Source organism: Benincasa hispida, chromosome 1, assembly GCF_009727055.1.
Source record: "Benincasa hispida cultivar B227 chromosome 1, ASM972705v1, whole genome shotgun sequence".
NCBI lineage: Eukaryota > Viridiplantae > Streptophyta > Magnoliopsida > Cucurbitales > Cucurbitaceae > Benincasa > Benincasa hispida.
The window spans coordinates 5,882,042-5,907,694 of record NC_052349.1 but is presented as its reverse complement, the minus strand read 5'-3'; the positions used below and the strand labels follow the sequence as shown (position 1 = coordinate 5,907,694).

At 32.6% G+C, this 25,653-nt stretch overlaps 1 protein-coding gene and 1 pseudogene across 1 annotated transcript; both read left to right on the top strand.

Moving 5' to 3' along the window:
- Positions 1-988: 988 nt before the first annotated feature.
- LOC120075705 lies at positions 989-4,586 on the top strand (annotated as a pseudogene).
- A 10,996-nt stretch (positions 4,587-15,582) lies between these two features.
- Positions 15,583-22,316, top strand: LOC120067304 (CAAX prenyl protease 1 homolog). Its single transcript, XM_039018850.1, has 14 exons — positions 15,583-15,722; positions 16,368-16,515; positions 16,613-16,697; positions 16,790-16,885; positions 17,550-17,615; positions 17,805-17,903; positions 18,072-18,185; positions 18,282-18,392; positions 18,678-18,740; positions 18,936-19,028; positions 19,708-19,821; positions 20,354-20,425; positions 20,523-20,588; positions 21,805-22,316. The coding sequence occupies exons 1-14, from the start codon at positions 15,692-15,694 to the stop codon at positions 21,919-21,921; spliced, it is 1,275 nt and encodes a 424-aa protein (XP_038874778.1). The 5' UTR covers positions 15,583-15,691; the 3' UTR covers positions 21,922-22,316.
- The last annotated feature ends 3,337 nt before the right edge of the window (positions 22,317-25,653 follow it).

Here is a 25,653-nt window from a genome sequence, read left to right as displayed (position 1 = left end):
TTTAATGTAGCTTTGTGTGCATAGGTATTATGAACGCCTATAGTTGGAAACAACAGAAATTGGAAACTATTTCATTCTATTTCCCACAAGAATCAAGGAAAGAAACAATTAATCCCTTTTGGTATTGACTCTGAAAGTGGAAGTATTGCAGAAAATAACCCTTAACTACGCCTTCATTGTAAGCAACTGACTTTACCATATATTTCTTTTGCACTGTTTAATGAATCTAAAAAAAGCCTTGTACAATATGAATGTTTGATTAATATGAATGTTTTAAGAAGATTCAAGGCAGTTCTTTTTATTTTCCCTCTTGTAATGTTGTTCTTTGCAGAAGTAGAGAGATGTTGAAACACTTAACTCAATTGAACATGTACTCTTATATATCAGTTAAATCATTCGCTCCCTTGGTATCTCTCGTATGTTATTGACTTTATGGTTAGTGAATTTGATCTTTACTGGCATTGTTATGAAAGAAGCAGACGCGAGCTTGAAAAAACCCAAACCTATTGTTTTTTAAGATAAAAATTTTCAATCTAGAGAAGGAATTAACTCCCTTGAATTTTGGTATGTTTGTGTGTGTGTGTATGTGTCTGTGTCTTATTTTTCCCCTGTTGTTCTCACTTCTCTTATTTATTTTGCTTTATTCGGAGATTTTTCCATTTGGACTTCAGGAAGTAAACCCAGCAATGAACAGAAGGATAAACGGTTTGAGGATTGTGGGGAAAAGGTACTCTGTTATACAAATGCTTTTGATTCTCTTCAATATGGACTATTAATGGAAATATCTCCTTCCAAATGATATTTGAAATGTATATGTTTGGATTTTGGCCACAGTAGGAGTGTAATGCTTATTTTGGTTTCGTATATCATTTATTTTATTTTATTCTTCAATGCAAAACAATTTCTTTAGACACCTGACATTCTTGATAATGATGAGCACGTGGATAATTATTTGGGCTATTCAACTCTTCATAATCGTTCGTTCATAATGCTTTCTATTTTCTTTGTTGTGAGCCATAGCTTGTTTGAAACAGAGGAGCGCCGATTGACATTGGATTATTATGCCAAAACTTGTCTGAATGTGTTGCAGGTTGTGAGGAAAGAAATGAAGTGTGTTGTGCTTTCTGAACCACGCAATGCAACTTTTGTTGTCCGATTGCACTTTCACGACTGCTTTGTTCAGGTTCATTTCATCCTTCAATTCACTTTTTGTTTTGGTACGTCTCGTTATTATACTGAAATTGTATTGCTTCTTTAAATCAGAGCTTGCATTTCAAGTTTCTGGCCTCACTCTTGATTTTACTTTTTAATAAAACTTAGCTTTCGTGAAGCGGGCTTATTTGATAACGTTCTTGTTTTGGATTTTCGGAGTCTTAGCTATTGGTTGTTTGTTGTTTTCTTTTTCGTTTGAAAAAGAGAACAAAAATGTGTAAGGTAATTGTTTGTTTGTTATAATACTTTTTATAAAGTTTAGTCTCTAAATTTTGAAGTTTGTGTCTATTTGGTCGCTAAACTTTTAAAGTGATTATAAGTTCCTAAACTTGTAATTTGTGCTTAACAAGTCCTAATCATTCAATTTTGTATCTTATAGATCCTTGATAAATTAAAAATATTTTAAAAAACTAATTGATCCATTAGATATAAGTTTGAATATGATATCTTATGAAACTTTGAATTTTCAATTTTGAGTTTAGTATATTTGTGATTTTAAAATATTCCAATGCGCCAGGATGAAATTTATAATTTTGAAAGTTTAGGAATCAAATAGACACAAATCTTGAAGCTCGGGAGTAATGAAGTCTGAAACTAGAATTATGTGACTTTTTCCCTCTAAAAACTTGACTTGAATTTTGAAAAAGTTTGTGAAAAAATGGATCATAAAACAAAGAAGCTCATAGGTGGATGTATTGGTTTTTATCTTGTTTTTATCTTATCGAATTGAAAATATAGGCATGATATTCATGTAAACCAAACTCACAATTGTTAGGATTTGAATTAGGGGTGCGACGGGTAGGTTCTGCTGGATGACACTATAACATTACAGGGAGAGAAAAAGGTTTCCATCAACATACACTCCCTTAAAGACTTTAGAATCATTGATAGGATTAAGAACAACCTTGAATCAGAATGCCCTAGAATTGTTTCTTATGCAGATATACTCACTATTGCAGCCAGGGATGTAGTGATTCTGGTAATTATTAACCTAAAATTTAAGCTTTCAATTGCATTTCTTGTTTTTTTGTTTTCTGAACTTTATGCTTGTTCTCCCAAATCCGTTAATATGATTTTCACATTTCTTAAAGAAACACTTGAATTCTTAATCAAGTTCTAAGAACAAAAACAAAGAAAGGGGATAAAAGGACAAAGAAACTTATTTGTGAAAATAGTGCTTCTAAGCTTAATCTTAAAAAAAAAAAAAAAAAAAAAAAAAAAAAAAAAAAAAAAAAAAAAAAAAAAACTAAGACCTCGTTTGGTAATCATCTTGTTTTTTTATTTTGATTTTTTAAAATTAAGCTTACATTCTCTCATTTTCTTACCCTAGTTTGCATTTTTCTTTAGTACAAGAGTTGAATTCTTGCCAAATTCTACAAACAAAAAAAAGTTGATAAAAACTACTTGTTTTAGTTTTCAAAATTTGGCTTAATTTTTAAAAATATGGGTAAAAAGTAGATGACAAAATAAGAAACCTAAAGATGGAAGGGGTGTCTGTAGGCTTAATTTTAAAAAAATCAAAATAAAAAACCGAATAGTTACCAACCAAGGCCTAAATGGTTATTAAACGAGGAGGGGATTATGGAAACATATCATTGTTCTTGCTTCTTAAAAATTATATTCTGGACTTAAAATCATTGATGAGTGTCAAAATTCTAATGATGGAATTGTTTGCTTTGCAGGTGGGTGGCCCTTACTGGGATGTTCCTCTTGGAAGAAAGGATTCCACAACTGCAAGTTATGAACTTGCAAGCTCAAATCTTCCCTCTGCCAATGAGGGACTTCTCAATGGCACAAAAATCTAGCAATTTGGATATGGGTAGTTGTTAGCCTAAGCATACTGGAAAATAATAAGTGTTATCTCCTGGACTGTGGTGCTGAAATATTTGTTTGGGTTGAAAGAGTGACGCAAGTAGAGGAGCAGAAAGCAACAATTCAAGTAGCTGAGGTAACCTTCTGTGCCAAAATTTCAAGTAATTAAAATTTCTTTGGTCATGCTGAAGCTGGGGGGTCTGTTATCCTTGTTTTTAATGAAAGTGCACATGAGCTCCTATATTTAAAAAATTATGTTGTGCTATATTGCTTCTTTGCTTTTGATCCTTTTCTTTGGTCATGTTGGTATCTAATTTCCTGTGATCCTGTCAAAGTTAATTAAATTATTATCATGTGGTGAAGTGAAAATTATGTTGCTTGTAAATTTACAAGAAGCAGGTGGATGGGGATGGTCAACCGTTGTTGCAGCAGCAGCAGTAACAACAACAGATGGTTCCATTACAAGATACTTACATGCAGAGCAAAGCTGAAGCTCTTCAAAATGTTGAATCCACCATTCATGAATTGAGCAATATCTTCAACGAGCTGGCAACTCTGGTTTCTAAACAAGGAGAGATTGCTATCAGGTTCTACCCTTATGCACCTATTTTAGAATTGCTGATAATATAATTACTTTTCTGTTACAAACAAAGCATGAAAGGTATATGGTTACAGTATGTCCATTACATTCAGGTTGATCTTGAACCTTAAAGAGTTTAATGTGCTACACAAGATTGAATGGGTCTAAATACAGCCTTCATTAAAACTGGATAAGTAATTAACCTGTCATAGCTTCTAGATGTATTGGGTTTATTTACCATATATCTTTTTAAAAACGTATCATTCGATGGTTGTTGTGATTGTGAAACTTGGTTCCATCTGATTGTCTGATTGTCACCCTTCACTAAATGTGTGAAAGGAACAATGGCTTGCACACAAAAGGGCTATTGTTGATCGAGAGCGTCATGTTGCACCAAAAAAGGAGGTTTGTGTTTCTATTGTTTTGTTCTAAGTAGAAGCTTTCATGAACATTGAGGCATATTATTATTCTTCTGCTTTTTATTCGAAGAGCTTATGGATGTTGGTTGTTACCTGTTAATGAAAAACAAGTTTTTAAATGTGCCATGTGTAATACAACTTGAACTGAAACTTTCTAAAAGATGAGGATGATATTCCAACTGTTGTGTCATTATTGAGACGAACTTTTGATAGGATGAAGAGATTGCCAAGCATGAATTAATATTATGAATTTCGTATATATGAATGACTGGAATCTGTATATACAACTTACCTTATCTGTCATTGAACATTCATTAATTCCTTTCAAGTCCTGTTGTTCAAAGATTTGGTATTGTGTGCCTTTTCAAATATAAGTTATTTATCTGCATTATGTGTGTAAGTTCATGCTGCATTGCTTTTAAGAAAATATTGGTCATGGGGATGGCTTGCTATACTTGAAATTAAAGTTTCTTGTGGGACCACAGTTTTGTTTAGTCATTTACAGATTCATTTTCTTATCCTTCCAATCCTTGGTTAACATGGTTGCCTTGGACTCATGTTAAGTTCTTAGACCCAAGATTTCTTTTTTATATTTATGCACTAATATAAAAAGTTGAAACCTCAGATATCCAAGGAAGCAAAGGAAGGGAAGGAAGGTACTTTTCTTTTGCTTATCTACTTAAAAGACATTATTGACTTTATTATTTACTACTAAAATGTTAACATCCTCTACTTTTCTGTTGCTTATCTACTTAAAAGACACTATTGACTTTATTATATTTACTATAAAATGTTAATATCCCCTTGCTATTTATCTTCGTAGTCAAAGAAATGGAATCACAAAAGATACTAAAAGCATTGATAAGCTTGAAAAAGAGCAACACTCTGTGTCAACCAGGCAGACCGACATAAATAAAAAGGAAAAGAGTGACAAAGGGGACAAAGGAAATACATCCAAGGGAAGGGGTAATACAAGTAGCACAAAACTTGAAAGCAAGGATGTAGAAGAAAGAGGCAAGCTCAAAATGTTGAGAAACAAGATCAAGAAGTAGCTGGTGGTACATAGTAAACTCATTTGTAAAATCATAATCTTTGTATTACTTGTAATTTGTGTTTTCAAGGCCTGAATTATTATATGTCTTTTAAATTATAATTCTATACTAGAATTTACGGATTAAATATAATAGATTTACAATCCATACATGAATAATATGTCATAGCCATAGCGTTCGATGATGATGTGTCATGTTATACTTTTTTACTGAAAAAAATGGGTTTGGCAAGGGAACTTTAAAAAACGGACAATAATTGATAAAATGGACAGATTTAGACTTCAATGTCAGTTAAGAATTAAAAAAAAGGCTTTAATGTCGGTTGCAACCAACAGGCTTTAATCATTAAAGACCTTTAATGTCGGTTGCAACCAACATTGAAGGCTGTGTTATTGGTGTTATTGAAGCCCTTTAATGTCAGTTTAAAACCGACATTAAAGGGCTTCAATAACACTATCTTTAATGTCAGTTGCCAACCGACATTAAAGCCCGAATTTCTTTTGTGAAAAGTTACGAGTGTGTCACTTTTTAACCTTATAGGAGAGATTTATGTGGACCTACTTTGATCATCAACAAAGATAGCATAATATTTGTACCCATCTGTAGACAATAGATGAGTTGGACCCCACAAATTGGTATGTATAAGTTCAAAGGTTGCAGATGCTCTTGAGTTAGAGTTAGGGAAGGCTAAAGAGTGCGATTTCCCATAGCTACAAAAATCACAAGATTTGAGCTCTTCATTAGATAACATAGGGAGATTACAGTCTTTGATAATAATTTATAGTGTTTTTGACGAAGGATGGCTAAGTCTTCTATGCCATGTAACCTTAGACACCCTATGCTTCGAAGATATGCTAAGAGCAGACAAATCTTTATTCTTGTGCACTGGCTGCGATGGTACTCCATTTTCTACTGACTTCGAGCTAACTTCTGCACCTTATAACTGATATGGTCCATCTTTAAGCACTCATTTGATTATTGTTTATCTTTAAGCACTTCCTTCATTATTATTTGTCCCGTACCCTTGTCCTTGACAAGATAGTAAATCCGTGTGAAATTCAATAAACACGTTATTGTCTTTTGTTAGCTTAGATATACTGACCAAATTTTTTGCTATGGCAGGCACACATAACATATCATTCAGTTTCAAATTTCAGGCATCACTAGACAGACATGTAGTTCCAACATGAGAAGTTTCTAGAGTATTACCATTAGCTACAGTGACTGCTTTAGTACCTGAGTATTTAGTCGGGTTGCCAAGATTGTTAAAGTCTGAGGTAACATGATTGGAGGCACCACTGTCAGCCTACCAATTTGCATCAGTCATGTTCTTTTGTCTTGTCAGAAAGGGGTTACTTCCATAGGCAGTGACTAGGGCAGTTGGATGAGGTTATGTATTTTTTACCTGGTTGTTAGGGAAGGATTGTCCCTTATTTTAAGGAGAATTGGGAACAAACTCTCTGTTATACCTGTTGAAGGGGTAAAACGCTATGTGTCCTACCTTCCCACAAACTTGACACACAAGATTGTTTTTGTTCCTTCCCCTGCCTCGACCTCTGCCATGGCTACCACCACCTTGTTGTCCTCCCCCAATAGACTGGTTACTGTTATTGGTCTTGTTATTTTGGTTGACATGTCTAGTATTTGTCATATTCACTAACGCATTATTGACTTGGTTGAAGCCTACTGTCGTCTTTTGGTTTAACTGATGTTTCAATCTCCTTTCATACAGGAGAAGTTCCGATTGCATATCAAGCCACGACACGTCCGCTATCCTTTGGATCGTGGCCACTATGGCATTGTACTCTTCATCAAGTCCTAGTAGTACCTGCGAAACAAGAGCTCTTGGAGGTACTGGACTACCAGCCTACTCGAGATTATCAACATTCATTTTCATAGTTCGGAGGTAATCTTCCACTTTCAAATTACCTTTTATAGATGTTTGAAACACATGTCTCGGATAATCGTCTTCAACCCTGGACTGAATACCAAAGAGTTGTTGAGTGCTGGTCCACAAATCCTTTGCACATTCACATCTCATCACTTGAATGGCGACCTCTGGTGTCATGGAGTTATACAGTCAGCCGAGGAGGAGTTGATCTATAGTCATCCACGCTTCGTATTGAGAACTTACCTCAAGTGTTGTCGACGAGCTGGAAGCATCACTGCCGGAGCTTCCTTCTGAACTGAGCGGAGTAGCTCCTACTCCAGTCGGCATGCTTTCATCAACTGCAGGTTTCAAATACATTGGGGGACATACTTTTTGTTCGGTCAGGTGCCCTTTGAGTCCGTAACTCCAAAGGATTAAAAGCGCCAAGTTTTTTCGTAGAAGAAAATTACTGCGATCAAGTTTGATGGATGTTATCTGATTGAGGAGTTGGTTCAAGGGTGGGTCGTTGAAGTCGGTAGCACCGAGGGTGGTTCCCAGGTTTCCTTGATTGACGTTGGTCATTATGCTCTGATACCAAGTTGATATTCGGAAGTTGAAAGGGATGATAGACTCACGCGGGAAGTCAAAGCGCTAGCAATTGTTTGAAGAGGTATACAAATATACGGTAGACGATAATATTGAGAAGGTAGACAATAACGTCACCGAGGTACACGATAGTGCTAAGGAGGTAAACGATAACGTCACTAGACGATAGTATTGAGGAGGTAGACGATAATGTCACTGAGGTACCCAATAGTATTGAGGAGGTAGACGATAACGCCACCGAGGTACATGATAATGTTAAGGAGGTAGACGATAACGTCACTGGACAATAGTATTGAGGAGGTAAAGGATAACACTGAAGAGGTAGGCGATAGTTTTAACGTGTACTTTGGTGGACGATAATGTTGTGTCAACCTTTCCTTTCTATATTTCTCTTGTATTTTGAAATGTACATAGGTGTGATATTTATACAACATGGAATCCCTAATTTAGGAATGCAAGAATAATTCAACAACAAAAAATGGTTAGACATTTGTTGTAACCAACCTATTCTTTTGGTAAAAGGGTAAGTGTAACGACCTGACCCCCTAGGACTTAAGTTAGACCGCTACTAAAATACATGCATGCATGGAACTTAAAATGACACTCTTTTATGGTGAAATAAATGCTAAATAAATAAAGTCAAATAAAATATTTTCATTAAAACTAAATAAAAGTCAAACAACAAGGTACTCATAAATCATAATTTGAAATTTAATGAGTCTAGAAAACTGTAAAAGTTTGGAAACGAATACTAATCAGTAAGTTTCAAACATGAAGACTGGAAGTGGAAAACATTAAAGAAATCTAAACATCCTGAGCGGAAGCATAAAACGGTCCCAGTAGCTCGATCACGGATTCCGCTTGTCACTTGCCAGTGCGTCCATACTCTTACCTGAAACATAAACATGAGAAAGGGTGAGTATAAAAATACTCAGTAAGTTACCCCACTACTGGGGTCAGGCTAGGCATCTATGTCCTCTAGATACCTACATCTAGTGGAACATATAAACTGCTCTAGTCCTCATGGGACTCATACATGCATGAAAAACTTATTTCTATCCTACTGTAGTTAAGTATGTCCACTACCTCTAGTAAGTCCCGTAGGACCCACAACCTCTGATGAATCCCGAAGGAAACATAATCTCTTACATACGCATGATTATGCATACACCTCTTTCGTATACACATAACCCACTTAAGATGTTTATCTTTAGTACACATGGTTACGTATACACCTCTTTCGTATACACATAACCCACTGAATGTGTACCTCTTTCGTATACACCTAACCTACTGAGTATGTACCTCTTTCGTACATCTAGTTATGTATACACCTCTTTCGTATACACATAATCCACTGAATGTGGACCTTTTTCGTACACCTGGTTAAGTATATACCTCTTTCGTATACACCTAACCTACTGAGTATGTACCTCTTTCGTACATCTAGTTATGTATACACCCCTTTCCCATACATATAACCTACTGAATGTGTACCTCTTTCGTACACCTGGTTAAGTATACACCTCTTTCGTATATACCTAACCTACCAAGTATGTACTTCTTCCGTACATCTAGTTATGTATACACCTTTTTCATATACACATAACCCACTAAGTATGTACCTCTTTTGTACACCTGGTTAAGTATACACCTCTTTCGTATATACCTAACCTACCAAGTATGTACTTCTTTCGTACATCTAGTTATGTATACACCTTTTTCATATACACATAACCCACTAAGTATGTACCTCTTTCGTACACCTCAGATCCTCTCTATAAATGTAGGGATGCATACCTCTTTCGTACACATGGTTAGGCATACACCTCTTCCGTATACACATAACCCACTGAGTATGTACCTCTTTCGTACACCCCAGCACCCTCTAGGTATGTATCACTTTCATACACATCAGCCTTAGTACATCTCTTTCATGTACTAGCGCCTTTGGACGTGCATCACTTTCATGCAGTCACATAGTCTGGAAAGGAAAAGAGATTGCATCTAACTTCATATTACATATAATATTCACCTAATCATTGATCCTCTAAAATATCCTTATCGAGGTTAGGCTAGTTAGCCTCAACATATGTAATTAATCTAGTATTAATGGATCCACTCTAGTACATCACTTCCATGCACCAACTCATGTAACAATCAAACATTTGAAATTTCCTAATACATCATATAACTTATACACTTTCATAGTAAATCACATCAATAAGCACATCAATAGAATGCTCCAACTTTCACCTAACTTTAAGACATTTCCGTAGTAGTGTCGCTTAACTCATGATTTAGGGTCATGCCCAATCGTCCTTTTAATATATTTCCTAAAGTTCTAAATCATGCTCATACATTAACATGCTTCGGTCATATTATCACGTGCTCATGTATCTTTTCTAAACAGTCCATTAAATCTCAGAACAGTCAAAATTATCCTTGTACCTAGCCTTACAATCCTCAACATCAACAGGTCAAATACAAACATATGGAATCACATACCATCTCATGCTAACATTCAAGTGTCTATGTACACAAATAAATCTTTCAGATCTCATACCAGAACATACATTGGTCATACTATACTATCAGTCCATCATGTTGTCATTCTGCCATATCATTCATTTATCATGCTAGCATAGATCTAATGTCTGGCCCGTGGGCAGTTCCAGTAGTAAGATTACTTATCTATAATCGCAAACTCTAGAAACTAGAAGCTCAACATTTTCCTTGCCCAATGGAACAATTGTCAAAAAAGGGGAAAATGTTGTTGTTAGGGTCTTTTGATCATGCAAGATGCTGCTTAAAGTTGTTAGAAGTCACAAGCGTTGTGGCCGTTGAAGTTGTATGTTGCAGCATCAGAGGACATTGGTTGGAGATCGTGGGCATTGCCATTGTTCATTGGAAGGAGAAAACCAACAGATGGGAGGTGGGGTTTGACTTTTTATAAAAAAAAAAAAAAAACAATAATAATAATAATAAAAACAAAAAGGAAATAAATATAATTACATTTAATTCCTTTCCGTTTTATACTATTAAATTTCATTACATTTAATTCCTTTTCGTTTTACTATTAAATTCCTTTCCATTTCAAAAGAAAATTAATTCCTTCCAATTGAATTTCAAATTGAATTTCACGCCAACAATTAAATTCCCGCACTTACACTTGAAGTCCAGGATTCCAAAAATTCCCTCCAACTAATAACAATTACTGAAATTCCAAATAATAAAGTTACTGAAATTACATTATTAAAAAAAAATGTGCGGTTTGTTACAGTAAGACTGTAATTTTATGAAGTCTTGCATTGTTGACGGAGCTGCTGAGTAGATTTGCCTTTAGTGACGTGGCTGGCTATGTTGGCATCCTTAACAAACCAGTAGACGATAGACGACTGAGGTCGATGGCAAGCGATCGGCACCAGTGCTGGATAATGCTGACATACTCAAGGTCGAAGGAAGGCTTTTGCATGAGGTTTATGAGAGAGAAATTAAAGATATTGAGCTTGGGCTGCTTGTGGCTCAAGTACACAAACACATATATATACTGGTATAACAATTTTATTTACTTTTTAATAGAGCATCACATTATGGTAATGACATTTAGACTATTTGCGTGATTGACATCGTAGAGGGGCAATCCAAGGTTTTTCCTTTGTTAATCACAATAGCAATTCCATTACTCACAAACTTGCTACACATGCCCACACACATTGAATAATATCAGTTTGTTTTGAAGATCACCCACCATGAGTGGATTTCCTTTTAAAAATTGATCATTGTTTTCCCCAATTTGTTGTCTCTCGTTTGTTATTGTCAGAGAAGAATGATAATAATAGTGTAAGAATTTTGATTTCAATATTTTCATATTATCATTACTTCCATAAAAATTCTCCTATACTCATAGTCTAGTTATCAAATAAATATATTAACAATTTGATATTTTAATATACACGATGCGACAATTTTTATTTTTATGTTGTCACATATATATCGTTATAGTCACTCTCATACACAAAAAGAACACGTATCGTCATATATATATTTATATATGCCAAATCTTATGATTCTAATTCAAAGCAATTAAAGAGTATTAGTTTTGGTTTTAACATTACTTATGTCAATAATACATATAATTTAAACCTTGTTTTCATAAAGGATATTATGGATTACATTTAAATAGTTTAAAAAATATCACTTAACTTTTTTCCCCATAGATTATGAAATTCTAATTTTATAATTTATATTTTTATTGAAAATAAAAAAGGCTGTCCTTGTTATTTTCATAAAATAAGTTTTTTTCTTTAAATAGTTTCAATAGGTTCGGTTTAAAACCTTTTTTTTTGTTTAGAAAAAGATAACCTTATTTATCTGTCTTATTAAATGTAATAATTGAAAATTGAGGAACTTTTTTCTTCTTCAAAGATTTCGTTGGTTTTATAAATTATGGAAAAAAAAATCATTTTTAAAAAGGAACACAACTCTATTATTATTAAAAAGGTTTACAACAATTTTGTATATATAAAATATTAAAATAGATACATCGCTTATAATTTTAAAGTAAAATATTAAACCTTTTTTTTGCCACAAAACTCAAAACTCTAATTTGAATATTTATGTAAATATTTTATAATTTAAAAAAAATATAATTTTAAAATAATTGGGGTAGTTAGTTTTTTTCATTTCAATATTTTGTTTGTTCTATAAAATCATGTAAAAAAAAAAACTTAAAAAATAAAATAAAATATTGTTGTTATTGTTGTTACTACTTCTGCTATTATTATTATCATTACTTTTTTCTAATTATATATATATATATATATCAACAATTTCGATTATTGTTTATATTTAAAATAGTAAAATAAATACTTCATTTATAAGTAAAACATTATTTTTTTTTGGCCACAAATCTAAAAATTTCAATTTCAATATTTATGTCAATATTTTATGGTCATGAAAAAACCTATATTTTAGTACTATTATTTTTAAACGAATCTTCTTATTTTCAAGACAATAGCTTATTATATTTCATTCATTAATTTAATGGAGGTTAACAGAGAGTTTTAACTTACCTTATATTTGTAGTTATACATTTATGATGTCATAAAAAAATACAAAGAAAATTAAACTAAGATGAACGTAAATATAAATATGAAACACAATGCGATTTGATCTGAATATATAGTTTTTAAAATTGGGATGAAATTAAAATTAGGAAGTCAAATCTTACCTAGTATCTTACTAATATTCTCTCACAACTCCTTTCCTTAATTTTCTCAAATTGATCCTCCTCCTCCCAATTTTCTCAACATTCATAAAATAAATTCTCTCACGTGGATTTAGAAAATAAGTAAGCTAAAGAAGTATTTACATTTTGTTAGAGTATTCTCAACAATTTTCTCAAATTTGATTTTCAATTCGACTTCTTCACATTATCATAACAAGTTATTCTTGATCAAAATAGAAAATACATTTTTTTTATTTTAGAAAAAAGTATTCCGAATATTCTCAAGTACTCCTCTTTCACGTTTTTCTCTTCCCTAAATTTCTCATGTCAATCTCATCTCTCATATTTCCTCATATTCTCCATCAAAATAAAGCTCTTAATTTGAATTAAAATATAAAATAAACCTTAATATGAATTAAAAGAAAATAAATTGAATTATAACAAGGATGACTTGCATTTTGAATTATAACAAGGATGACTTGCATTTTTTTTTTCGCTTGATAATGCTTTTCTCGGAGATTCTAGGAAAAGAATGTAAAGGATAAAACACATACAATAACAAAAAAAGAACCTATGAAACATAAAACAAAACAAAAGAAAATAAAAAAGACGAGAAACAGAGTGTTCACAAATGACTATAAATCAAAATTAAATTAAATTAAAAATTTGTAAAAAAATAAATGTATAATGTTTTGCGGAAGTGGTGAATTGAAGTAAGTACAAACGAACTTATATTTTTTTGTTTGATGATGTTTTTTCCAGTGATTCTAAAAAAATGTAGAAAAGAAAACACGCACAATAATACACACAAACAAAAACAACAAAACAGAAAAGAAAACAAAAGAAATAAGAGGAACAAAGTGTCTAGAAAACAAATATAAATTAAAATAAAAGAAAAACAAAATTTCCTAAAAAAATAAATATAGAAAAAACATGTAGGATGGTTGTTACCTTTTTTGTTGGAATGGTAAAGTGAGTAAAAGAAAAAAATTAATCGTCTGAGAGGTGTTTGATAAATCGTTTAATTTGCAAATAGGTGTTTTAGGAAAATAGTATAATTTCTGAAAAAATAAAATAAGTTATAACTAATTATTAAAGAAGGGTATAATGGAAATATGACTAGAAATCAAGGGTAAAATAGGAATGTAAAAATTCTCCTACTTACATTATCTTTTAATATAGTATAGATATAGATATTTAAATAAATAAATAAATGAGTATATATACACATGTGTGTGTGTATATATATATACACCTCCCTTTTTCTTTTTAAATTCCCAATTGCACACAACTTAAACTCAAGCTTAAATTAAACCTAAATTTTCCAAATTAAATCCAAACTCCCGCTTAAAACCAAAATTTCAAATTATTTTCATCACTTACAATTTAAATTGAATTATCTCAATCCAACAATTTAATTTAATCTTCAAAATTTAAAATGTATATGAACAATTTAAGATAAATAAATCGAAATTGTCTAAAAAACTCAGATGTCAGGTTTTGAATTTGGATCGATACACTTATTAACCCGAGACAAAACACACAAAATTAAGGGTTGTAAACAAAATTTTGTTTCCAATAAAATTGGAACAGATGGAAAGAAGTGTAGCGATATTTCTAAAGTTCTAACATTGGCAAATGCAAAAACCAAAAATGCCGATGTCACATTTTCTACTCCTCTAAACAAATATACAGTTTTGGTATAATTAATATAGTGTAACATTGATATATCATTTATGCTAATAAAATTCATCATTATTGTAACATTTTTTTTTATCATACCTTAAATTGGGTTACGAGTTTAATCCGTAAATTTTAAGGTTTTTGTCTAATATTGATGAATTATTTAGTTATTAAAAATTCTAAAGTTTAAATACTAAATTCGTATTTTGTCCAATTTCACACAGACTTAAGTTATTTTTCTCTTACCTCAAAATATAGGAACTAAATTGGAAATCTTGATTATTACTGTATATCTATTGACATACTTAATATAAAATATACTGTCTACATACATTAATCATTGATGTCGAAAAATGAATCTGTATTCTTAGGGAGAAATAGTCTAAGTGTCCTGTAATACAAAGGAAATTAAGCAGCAATGTAGTATTAAGCCACACGCACTTTGACACTAAAGTCAATTTCGGGTCTGTGAATGTTTTTGGCCAATGACTTTGATTTCTATATAGGATACTAATGCATAACAACGATTTGATTCATATTTGTCTGTCTTTAATTGCTGAAATCGTTGAACCATTATTTATTGAGTGGTTACACTACTATCACTTGATGTTCTAATTGATGCTTCAGTGCATCGACTAAACAACTCATAAAAGATTCATTTATGGACTGTCCATAAAAAATCTAGATGATTCAAAAACTCAATCACTTTAAGGTATTCCAAAACTCAAATTTACATTATGAATAGATTATTTTACGACTCAATCACTCATAAAAGAATCTACCCATAATGTAGATTTTTATTTTGTTCATTTACCAAATATTTCTTTATTAAATTGTTTTTTTTTATTTTGTTCATTTACCACATATTTCTTTATTAAATTGTTTTTTTACCAAATATTTTGTCACGCAAATGTACTTTATTTAAGATAATTATTATAGAAAAAGTATCTTAAATGACGTGACTAGCTGATTTGACGGTGTAAAATAAAAATTCATGTCAAATTTGAGAATGACGTGGCAACGACCGGCAAAAAATTGCTCATAATCAAAGGGACATACGGAGCAGTGACCCGGGTACCCGAAAACCGAACGAACCGATCCGGTTGGGACACTTTTGATATTAATATATCTTCCAAAGATTTAACTCCTCGGCCAAGCAAAAGCAACACACCGTCGATATTTGTTCGTTCTTTGCATAGCTCCGGCGATCGATTACCTTCCTTCACCATGGCATTTCCGTACATGGAAGCTGTTGTTGGTACTCACTCTTCTTCCATTTCTTGTTTCTGTCAATGTTTATGCATGTAATCCTTTCGTATTATTGTTTAGATGCTCGATGTTTGGTTTTTGAGTCGGTGTTTTCGCTACCTTTTGTTCGTTTTCGTAACCTCGACGATCATGAAGCCCATTAGATCCACTGAGCTTTACTACGTATTCGTATGTTTTAAGTTTTCGTTTATTTTTTCAAGGTTCTCAGAAGTTTTATGTTTCTGTTAGGGTTTTACGTTCTTGTTATTGATATTGAGGTTTTAGGTATTGGAAATGCTCGCGAATGGCATCTTGTAAGTCGAATTAGTGGTTGGGAATGATTGTTGTATGCTTTTGAATGGTCGAGTTGTACTATCTTAGCTTTCAGTTCATAAATGACGGGACTGTGGCAAGTTGATTTGGAAATGAGTTTTATATCGGATAGTTTGATCTGAACAAACGCACTTAGAGCCAAGGTTTCTATTCGAATTGAGCCAAGTCGTTGAAGAAAGAAATTATTTTACAGGTTTATGTGTGTAAATCGGTTCTTGTGATCTTACTTCTCTATTAGTTGTCAGAATAGAGGTGGTCAATTGATTGACAGAGGAAAGGAATGCAGTAACTGCTTTTCTGATGGATGTATTTTTATCCTCAGGTTTTATGATATCAATGTATATTTTTGAAACTTATTTGGATATTCGGCAACACTCTGCTCTGAAACTGCCAACTCTTCCCAAAACTCTGGAAGGAGTTATAAGCCAAGAGAAATTTGAAAAATCCCGGGCTTACAGTCTCGATAAAAGGTTTGTTTGAAAGTCAGATTTGTTAAAGGTTCCCCTGAATTTGAACTTGTATCTACTTTGGTGTTTAATTTTATAACACGTGCCTCTCAACTTTCAGCCACTTCCATTTTGTTCACGAGTTCGTAACTATAGTGATGGATTCTGCTATACTTTTTCTTGGAGTACTGCCATGGTTTTGGAAGGTGAGTAATTAAAGTTTGTAAGTGAATTAATTCATTCAAGTTTCTTCTTTACTTCCGTTGATAATTTCATATTGCCCACCATTGCCATGCAGAAATCTGGAGAGTTTGTGGTGTTGGTTGGCCTCAATGCCGAAAATGAAATTCTCCACACTCTTGCATTTCTAGCTGGGGTCATGATTTGGTCACAGGTGTGCTCATAAATCATAATTTAGTTTCCATGTCCTAGAAATAGAGAATTTTATCAATTTAGTTTGCTTTAATCTGCTTTGCTTTTTGAAAACCACAATTCATATAGTTTGATCCCCATGTTTTACAGAGAGCATCATACTCTGTTTCCATGCGGTACAAAACTGCATGCTGTCGTCTAACCCATTGATTTTAATGTTACCAAATTGGATTTGGAAACATTTTCTGTGATGAGGGTTTTGGGGGCCCCAAAAACAGGAGCAAAAACTAATTTATATTTCTCGACTGTAGAATTCGAAACTTGCTTGTTGCATTTAAATTGGAGATCAAACTCAGTATATGCATTATCCTTTTCAACTATAATTCATGAATCAAAGAAATCCTGCTAACTTGAAATGAAAGAAAGAAATGAGAGTCTCAATGACAATGATAGACGTTGCTAGGAAGTGTTAGAAATAGTTAGATTTCAATGTTCACTTTGGAGTTCTTTATCTCCTTAGTTTTGGGATTATTCCCCTCATGTATTTTATATGGTTATGTATTTCTTTCACTAATGCCTTGATGCTTGGTTTTGAAGTTCTAAATATTTTCATTTACAGAGTAAACTTGTGAAATTTATGATTTGAAGTTGGTTAACATTGATCGTTTATTTGGACTGGTTTGCAGGTTACAGATCTACCATTTTCTCTCTACTCAACTTTTGTGATCGAATCCCGTCATGGTTTTAATAAAGTATGCATTTTTTTTTTCTTTTTCTGAAAATGATAAATCTCACTAATAATGGAAGATGTCCAATTTTATTTTGTAGTGAGCAATTATTTTTCCTGTGGGATTCCACTATAAGCACTTAGAAGTTTCTGATGTTGTCCAGTCTACTTCCTTATTATTTTCCTAATGCCGTATTTAATATCTCTTCTACAGCAAACAATATGGTTATTCTTCAGGGATATGATTAAAGGGATTTTGTTGTCCATCTTAATTGGCCCACCAATTGTTTCTGCAATCATTATAATAGTACAGGTAAACTTATGTAAGATAGTAGTTTTAGTTTACACAGTTGTTTTATATTTCCTGGATTTCTTTTCTCCCTTCAATTCACTTTATCTACCACTTTGTTTCTGCATTTGTATTCTTTCTCTTTTCTTTTGTAATATGCAATAATTAATAATATCTTTTGATTGTATGCAGAAAGGAGGCCCTTACCTTGCCATCTATCTTTGGGCGTTTATGTTCACATTATCTCTTGTGATGATGACCCTTTATCCCATTCTTATAGCCCCTCTTTTCAATAAATTTACCCCTGTGAGTACCCAAATTGTATAATCTGATCAAAGCTTTTAATGACTAGATAGTGTTTTTATCGTTCGGTCATTCCACTTTAATGCTCTGTGAAAATAGCTTCCTCCAGGTGACCTCAGGGAGAAGATTGAGAAACTTGCTTCCTCCCTCAAGTTCCCACTGAAGAAGTTGTTTGTTGTTGATGGATCCACGAGATCAAGTCATAGCAATGTAAAACTCTTTTCACCTACTTTAGATTCTTGATTTTTTATCGCATATTTACTTGTGTTTTGCTATCTTATCTATATCATTTTCTTCTTTTTGCCTGCATTATCAATTAGCAATTGAGTGTGTTATTCAGAAAGTGATTTGGAATTTTTATATAAATATCTAGTGTTATTAGTTTTGATCCTTTTGGACGATTACATAATATATACAAACTTGGTTTCTAATGAATAATTCCTTTAGTGGTTCTTTTTTCACGATGATCTCATCAAATTAGTGCGGTCCATGCAGGCTTACATGTATGGTTTCTTCAAGAACAAGAGAATTGTCCTCTATGATACCTTGATCCAACAGGTAAGTTGAAATGATGTGGAAATCCTTTCATCATATCAAAGCCTTCACTGTTTTTGGACAGAATCTTGTACAGTATATTTTAGTACTTCATTACTTGTTCAATTTTTTTCTTTTCTCCCTCTCTCTCTCTCTTCCTTCCTCCCTTCATGTCTTGCTCATAGTAACTTTATATTTTCTTCCCATTCTGTTCATCAGTGCAAAAATGATGAGGAAATTGTTGCTGTCATAGCACACGAGTTGGGGCATTGGAAGCTAAATCATACGATGTACTCATTCATTGCATTACAGGTATACTGAGATTAGTTCTGGTCACAATCGAACTTCATAGCTAGTAGCATGTTGCATCCACCCTCTCTCTCTCTCTCTATATAAAAACATATATACTTATTTATTTATTTTTGAACACTCCGTAAAACATCAGGTGCTCTCACAATCAGCTACTAGATTTTGGATTTATGCCCATGATCTTGTTAATATTCCTACCATCCTGATTTTCAAATGCAATTGGATATGTTCTCTGGTTTTAAATATGATACTATAATTTTCTTTTCCTGTACATTTATATACAAAATGGGCATGTTTTGTGTTAATTTCCAGTTCCTGACTGCATTATTTCCACTGTCAACTACTGCTTTATATCATTTTCAGTTTGAAGTTTACAGCTATAATATTTCTTGAGGGTTTTTTTTTTCTCGAACACTGTAAGTAATTGAGGGGCATTCTAAACTATAGCACCTCAAGCTGCTCTCTTCTTGTTATGCTTGTTCCGGAGAATAAGTAAAGTGCTGATTATATCATGCACATATTATTTGTTGATGGTCAAGTAATTGCAGTTTGCTGATCCCATTTCACTAATGGTATCTTGCAATTTCTTATTCAAGAAAGTGTCTCAACAAGACATTTTCTGGCATCATTCAGATTCCTTTCAAGTTTTAGAAGGCTCATTTTTTTAACTGTTTGTGAGCAGATTCTTACACTTTTGCAATTTGGGGGCTATACCTTGGTGAGGAATTCCAGTGATTTGTTTCGAAGTTTTGGGTTTGATACTCAGCCAGTGCTTATTGGACTCATCATATTTCAGGTGTGAATAAAATAGAATGTTGAATCATAAATCTAAAGTTGACATGCTATGTTGACCCTACTTACTGATGAGTTGTGGTTTTCAGCTATATTCATGTGTAACTACTATATATATTTTTTCTTCAAATAAATTCTGGCTTTATACCCATGCATCTTATTAATCTTTCTTACCATCCTGATTTTCAAATGCAATTGGTTACGTTTTCTAGTTTTAAATATGATATTTTGATTTTTCTTTTTCCCATACGTTAGTATACAAAATGTGTGCGTTGTTTGTGTCAATTTCCAGTTCCCGACTGTCCCAGTCCAATATTAACTGCTTCATTTCATTTTCAATCTGAAGTTTACAGTTAAATATTTCATTCTCCAGGAATTCTTGACCCTATGCAAATGAATCAGTTTACTCCAATGACCTGGAAAGCACATTAAAATGCTATATAAAACCTAAAAATGTCATAACTAGGAAAAATGAGATGGAATTTATTTTAAACAGAATTTCAATATGTGCACTTACGTTGCCTTTGGCTGTGCAGCACACTGTAATACCTCTCCAGCACCTAGTAAGCTTTGGTCTCAACCTTGTGAGCCGATCTTTTGAGTTCCAGGTATGTCTGAAACTTGTGCGGCTACTTTTTTCTGATATCCTCTATCTGTAAGTGGGTTTTGATCTTCAAATATTATTTCTTCTTTGACCACATGCAGGCTGATGCCTTTGCAAAGAAACTTGGTTATTCTGCAGCTCTTCGTGCTGGTCTTGTCAAACTACAGGTTATTATTTATCTATAGTTTCCATCCTATTTTTTGAACTCCCTACACGGACTTTTGGTTATCATCATCTCTCCTTCCCCATGCGTCAATCCTGCCATTACAGCAGATAATCCAAAAGTTTTCTTGCAGATAGAGTTAACTAAGGAAATTTATTTGCCAATGGTAGGTTGCTTCTGTAAGACCCCTAGTTAGGAATTTGTTGGGATAATTAGTAGAATATTAGGATGGGCATATTAGTAAATAGTTAGTAAGTTAGTTAGGTATTTTTACTAAAAGTAGAAGGGGAAGGGTTTGAGAAAGGTACGAGGAATTTTGTGGGAATTTCCTTTGGGGAATTGAAGGAGAGAGTAACCCTCTCGAAAGGCTATGGTATATTGTAGTTTCATTATTGATATTGCAATATAAATCTATCTTTTACCGTTCTTATTTGTTTTTGTGTTATTGAGAATTTCCTTGTTAGGCGGTATCCTAACAGCTTCAATTTTACCTGCTTTGGTTTGAGCAATTGAATTTGATTTTTGGCACATTTGCATATTTTTTAGATCAGGAAAAATTAAAGAATTAAAGGCATAGAAAAAGTGAAAGCCACAAAAGGGAGGCAACTTGTATTTAAAAAAAATGAAAAGAAAAAGCCTCCAGTCTAACAAAATAAGACCCAAGCAAATAATTACAAAAAAAAAAAAAAAGAAGACTTAGCTATAGATGCCCACAGAAACATGTTGAACCGAATACAAGACCAACCCTTGCACAGAGGTCTCTCAAACCCTCCAAAATTCTATCATTTCTCTCTCCAAACCAAACAATCCCGCTTGCCACAAAAACCTTCATCTCGAAAAGGAGAATGAGAAGGGGGCAAGAACTCCTCAATCATATCTACGTAACCTCTACATCTACCTAACATCAAGCTCCTTCATAAAGCGTTTTCAAATTGAATAGGAAAGCACCCCGTCTTGATTCTCGCCACAAAAACCTTCCTTTCTCTCGAAAAGGAGAGTGGAGCAAGAACTCCTCAACCCTATTCCTGTAGCCTCTGAGTCTAAGCCAAACTAACATCAAGCTCCTTCAAAAACCGACTCCAAACAGAATAAGCCAAGCACCTTTGGTGGTAAAATCGTTTTGTCACATTTGGCATATTTGCGTATTTAATTGTATACTAAACAAGAACCTTGGTGATACAATCTTTTTGCATGCTAAACTAACAAAAGTTATATTTCAGGAGGAAAATTTGTCTGCAATGAATACAGATCCCTGGTATTCCGCATATCATTATTCTCATCCTCCGCTTGTTGAAAGATTGGCTGCACTCGACCGAGCAGATAAGAAGGAGGAATAAGATACCACCTCGCCTGTTATATCATATCAAGCAGGTGAATTGACGTTCTACTACACTACCTGATTGACTTTGTTTGGTGAGGGGTGGGGAGAAAGGGATTCTAGAGAATCTCGCAAAGGAAGGGGGGACGCATGTTTGTTCTAGTTTTACACAGGAAAAGAAAAAAAAGTTTCTTTTTTCTTTTTCTTTGCTTGTTATTGACCTACTGTGAAGGAAATGAGAGAGGAACTAATCACTAAGATCATATTATCACTCTGTATGAACTCGATCAGACTCTTCTTTGCATAACAATCAGGAGGTAGAATTATGTTGTACCTTTTGTTTCTTTTTTAAAAAAGTGTAATTCTGCTGACAATACTGAGGGATTCAATGCAATTTTGTTAATTATTGTTGGTCGCGTTCTCTCCGTTAGGTGCAGTTTGAGTCGTCTAGGCTCGTTTAACTGATGGTCAAATTTGGCTGTGAGGCATTATAGTTAACAATGCTAAAATTGGTGTATTCTAAGTAGCCTCCAGGAGAAACAAGTTTATGAATTATTTGTTAAAATGATAATGTGTTCATAGGGGAAGACCCGAGTTTATTACGAGTGAGGTAAGAGGATTTAACCTAGAATATTATCCAATTAATTGCATTCTTCTTCCCAAAAACACTCCTGAGGTCAAGAATGGAAATGCATTAATATATACTCTTTGCAAAGCCTTAGAGTACAAACTAATCTTACTTGTAAATGCAGGTTTGATACTTATGCAAAAGCTCGTCTATGCAGGTCAATGTTCGAACAATTACATGACTAATTATTCAAACTTTTCTTGTCAAGATGAGTTGAATTTTTTTCTTTTTTAAGAAATTATTATTATCATTATTAGAGTAGTTTTGATATAAAGCTTCTGGTAACTGTTGTTTATTATTGTTAAGACTTCTTTTTTAGCTTACTTCTAACATTTGTTTTAACTCTACGGCTCTACTCGACTACATATCTGTTCACATTGACAAGCAAGCTGTGTTCCCATAGCCAAATCTACATGGAGCTCTAATAGCTTTTCGTCGGAAATCATTACGATTTGGTGAAATTGGTCTCTGAACCTTTTCATAAAGCATTTTTCTGGTGTTTTCATTTTAGATCACGTTTACCAAATCGTAATAAAAATGGGTGTAATCGAAATGAGATTTCGTTGAATGATGAGTTGAAATATGTTTAAAACCACAAATGTAATTGAATTGATTTTGATTGTGTTTATCTAAAATTATGTATCTGTTATATTTTAACGTTATTGTTACATTAAATGTCAAACAGTAACGATAACGATAAAGGTAGCAATAAATGTCAAATTCATAGTTTTCATAATGTTACATTAAGTAGAGGGTTTTACGTAATTTTAAACCACAATCAAATTGAGTATCTTTCATTCTTCAATCAGATTATATAATTTCATTACAAATTTCAAGATGGGTTCTATATCTCATTATGATTACGGAAAGTAGGTAAACAATAACAAAAACAATTAATTAGGATTTACTTTTTACATTACCACTTATACTTGATTTTGATGAGACTTATTATGGAAAAGACTAGATTGTGTCATATTTAGAAGTACGAAGGTTAAATTACTATATGCTAAATTGAAGGATAAAGTTGTTAAGCACATCGATTGAATAAGTACAAACTATAAAATTTCAAGGATAAAAAATGTGTTGTGACCTCATGTTTCTTTCTAGATAATCTTTTCTTTCGAGGGATGAACATTCTTCTCTATGCAAACTTCTTGTACTAAATTTGGAGCATTCGTATATTTTTCTTTTACAAGGCCGCTTGTGCCAACCATTTTGCTAAGGGATTTTTACCTAAAACATTCTCTTTATGCCATATTTTAAAAAATATATTTTTATGTTTGATTTTTTTTCATGAAAGATTTTTAGTATTATTTTTGGACAAATTTATCATTTTTTTATTATTTTTATTTTTGATTTTTATATATATTTTTCTATTTACGAAACATTCTTAATGTATTTATTATTAGAAGAGAATGATGCATTAATATGATTTATTATTTTTTTTTTTTTTTTTTTTTTTTTTTTTAACATTTTCAAATGCGAGATTAGATAATTTGAGATTTTTTCCTTTTTATTTATTTTTAATTTGTGAAGAGAAAATGGCGTTTTAATGAATTTTTTTTTTAATTTTCGTTGGTTTTACGTTTTTTTTTTTAGATTTCATGGTTATTCAAAATATATCTCAGAAAATTTTGTTAAGTACTTTGAAAATATTCTAATATATTTGAAATATACACAATATAGAAATTAGAAATGATTCAAGTCTTGACACAAATCACCATTTTGTTTTTTCATATTTCTTTTTTTATAATTATCTAGAATATTCATTTGTTTGTTCACTTGTGCATATGTATATAATTCCATTGTTTATTTGAAAACATTCTAACAAATATATGAAATATATTTGATATCTACTCAATATTCATGATTATTTTTAAATAAATCTTAGAATACAAATATGTTTGATATGTATAATATCGAATATATTTCATTGTTTATTTGATGTATATATCCCAAGTATTATGATATATATGCACCTCTAATTAGGTATTGATATTCCGTTGCTCTGATATGTATGTCTTTATACCTTGGAACATTAGTTTAGATGTTTGGCAAATTATTCAAGAGCAATATATATGATATTAAACGTATTTTTAGATATATATATACTAGTAAAATGATTTTATACATATATAGATTTCATGGTTATTTTTTAAATATATGTTAGAACATTTGCCTTAGATGTTTACAAATATTTAAAACAATATATAAAATATACTAATAAGATTGGAAACGAATATATGTAAATCATAGTATAGTATATATATATATATCACCATTATATATTAAAAACCATCCTATATATCGAAAATGAAAAATCATCATACAAAGTATAATTCAAAAAACCCTATATGACATATATATCATAAAACATATATAAAATTACATATAATTATATATATATATCTCTAAATACACCTCGTATATATCACCGTCGATCGTCAGCTCATCCAGAATCCCACGCCAAATGGTTCATCGACATTGGATCTACTTACTCCACGTCGGATTTGCTTGCGCTATGCAAAAAAATCACCCCACGCCAAGACTCCTAGCCCCGACGCTAGAAAAAATGCCAGCCGCACCAGTCTGCTCACCCACATCAGCAAGATGAGTCAGATCTGCCTTTGTTGTCCTGCATTGGAAGATTTGCTCTACACAACGGGATTTGAGGAAGAGTGACGACAGCTGTTTTAATGCCTAAACAGAGAGGGAGGCGACGATTGGATCTTGTCAGGCGCATCGTCAATAGTGGCAAGGTGGACGGAGGAGGGACGGCGACGATGGAGTGAGATGAGATGAGGAGAGTAGAGTCTGAGAGAGAAATTAAAGAAAGACGAAGTGTGAGCTGGATAATGAAAGATAGGAGGGAAAATGAAATTCTTTATAAAGAAATCATTTATGTGAGGTGTGGGGTGGATATTGAACAAGTTTTATCCTTCTTTTGCATTTTTTATTTTCTTTAATTATTTAGGAGGGTTAAATTGTAAAGAGTCACTTACTTTATTGAAAATATTGAAGTCTCATTATAGAATGGAGCATGGACAACTCGAAAAATCGATATGAATGATCCGAAACTAGTCGAGAAGATCGGAACGTTAGAGGTCGGTTTTTGTTTATTAC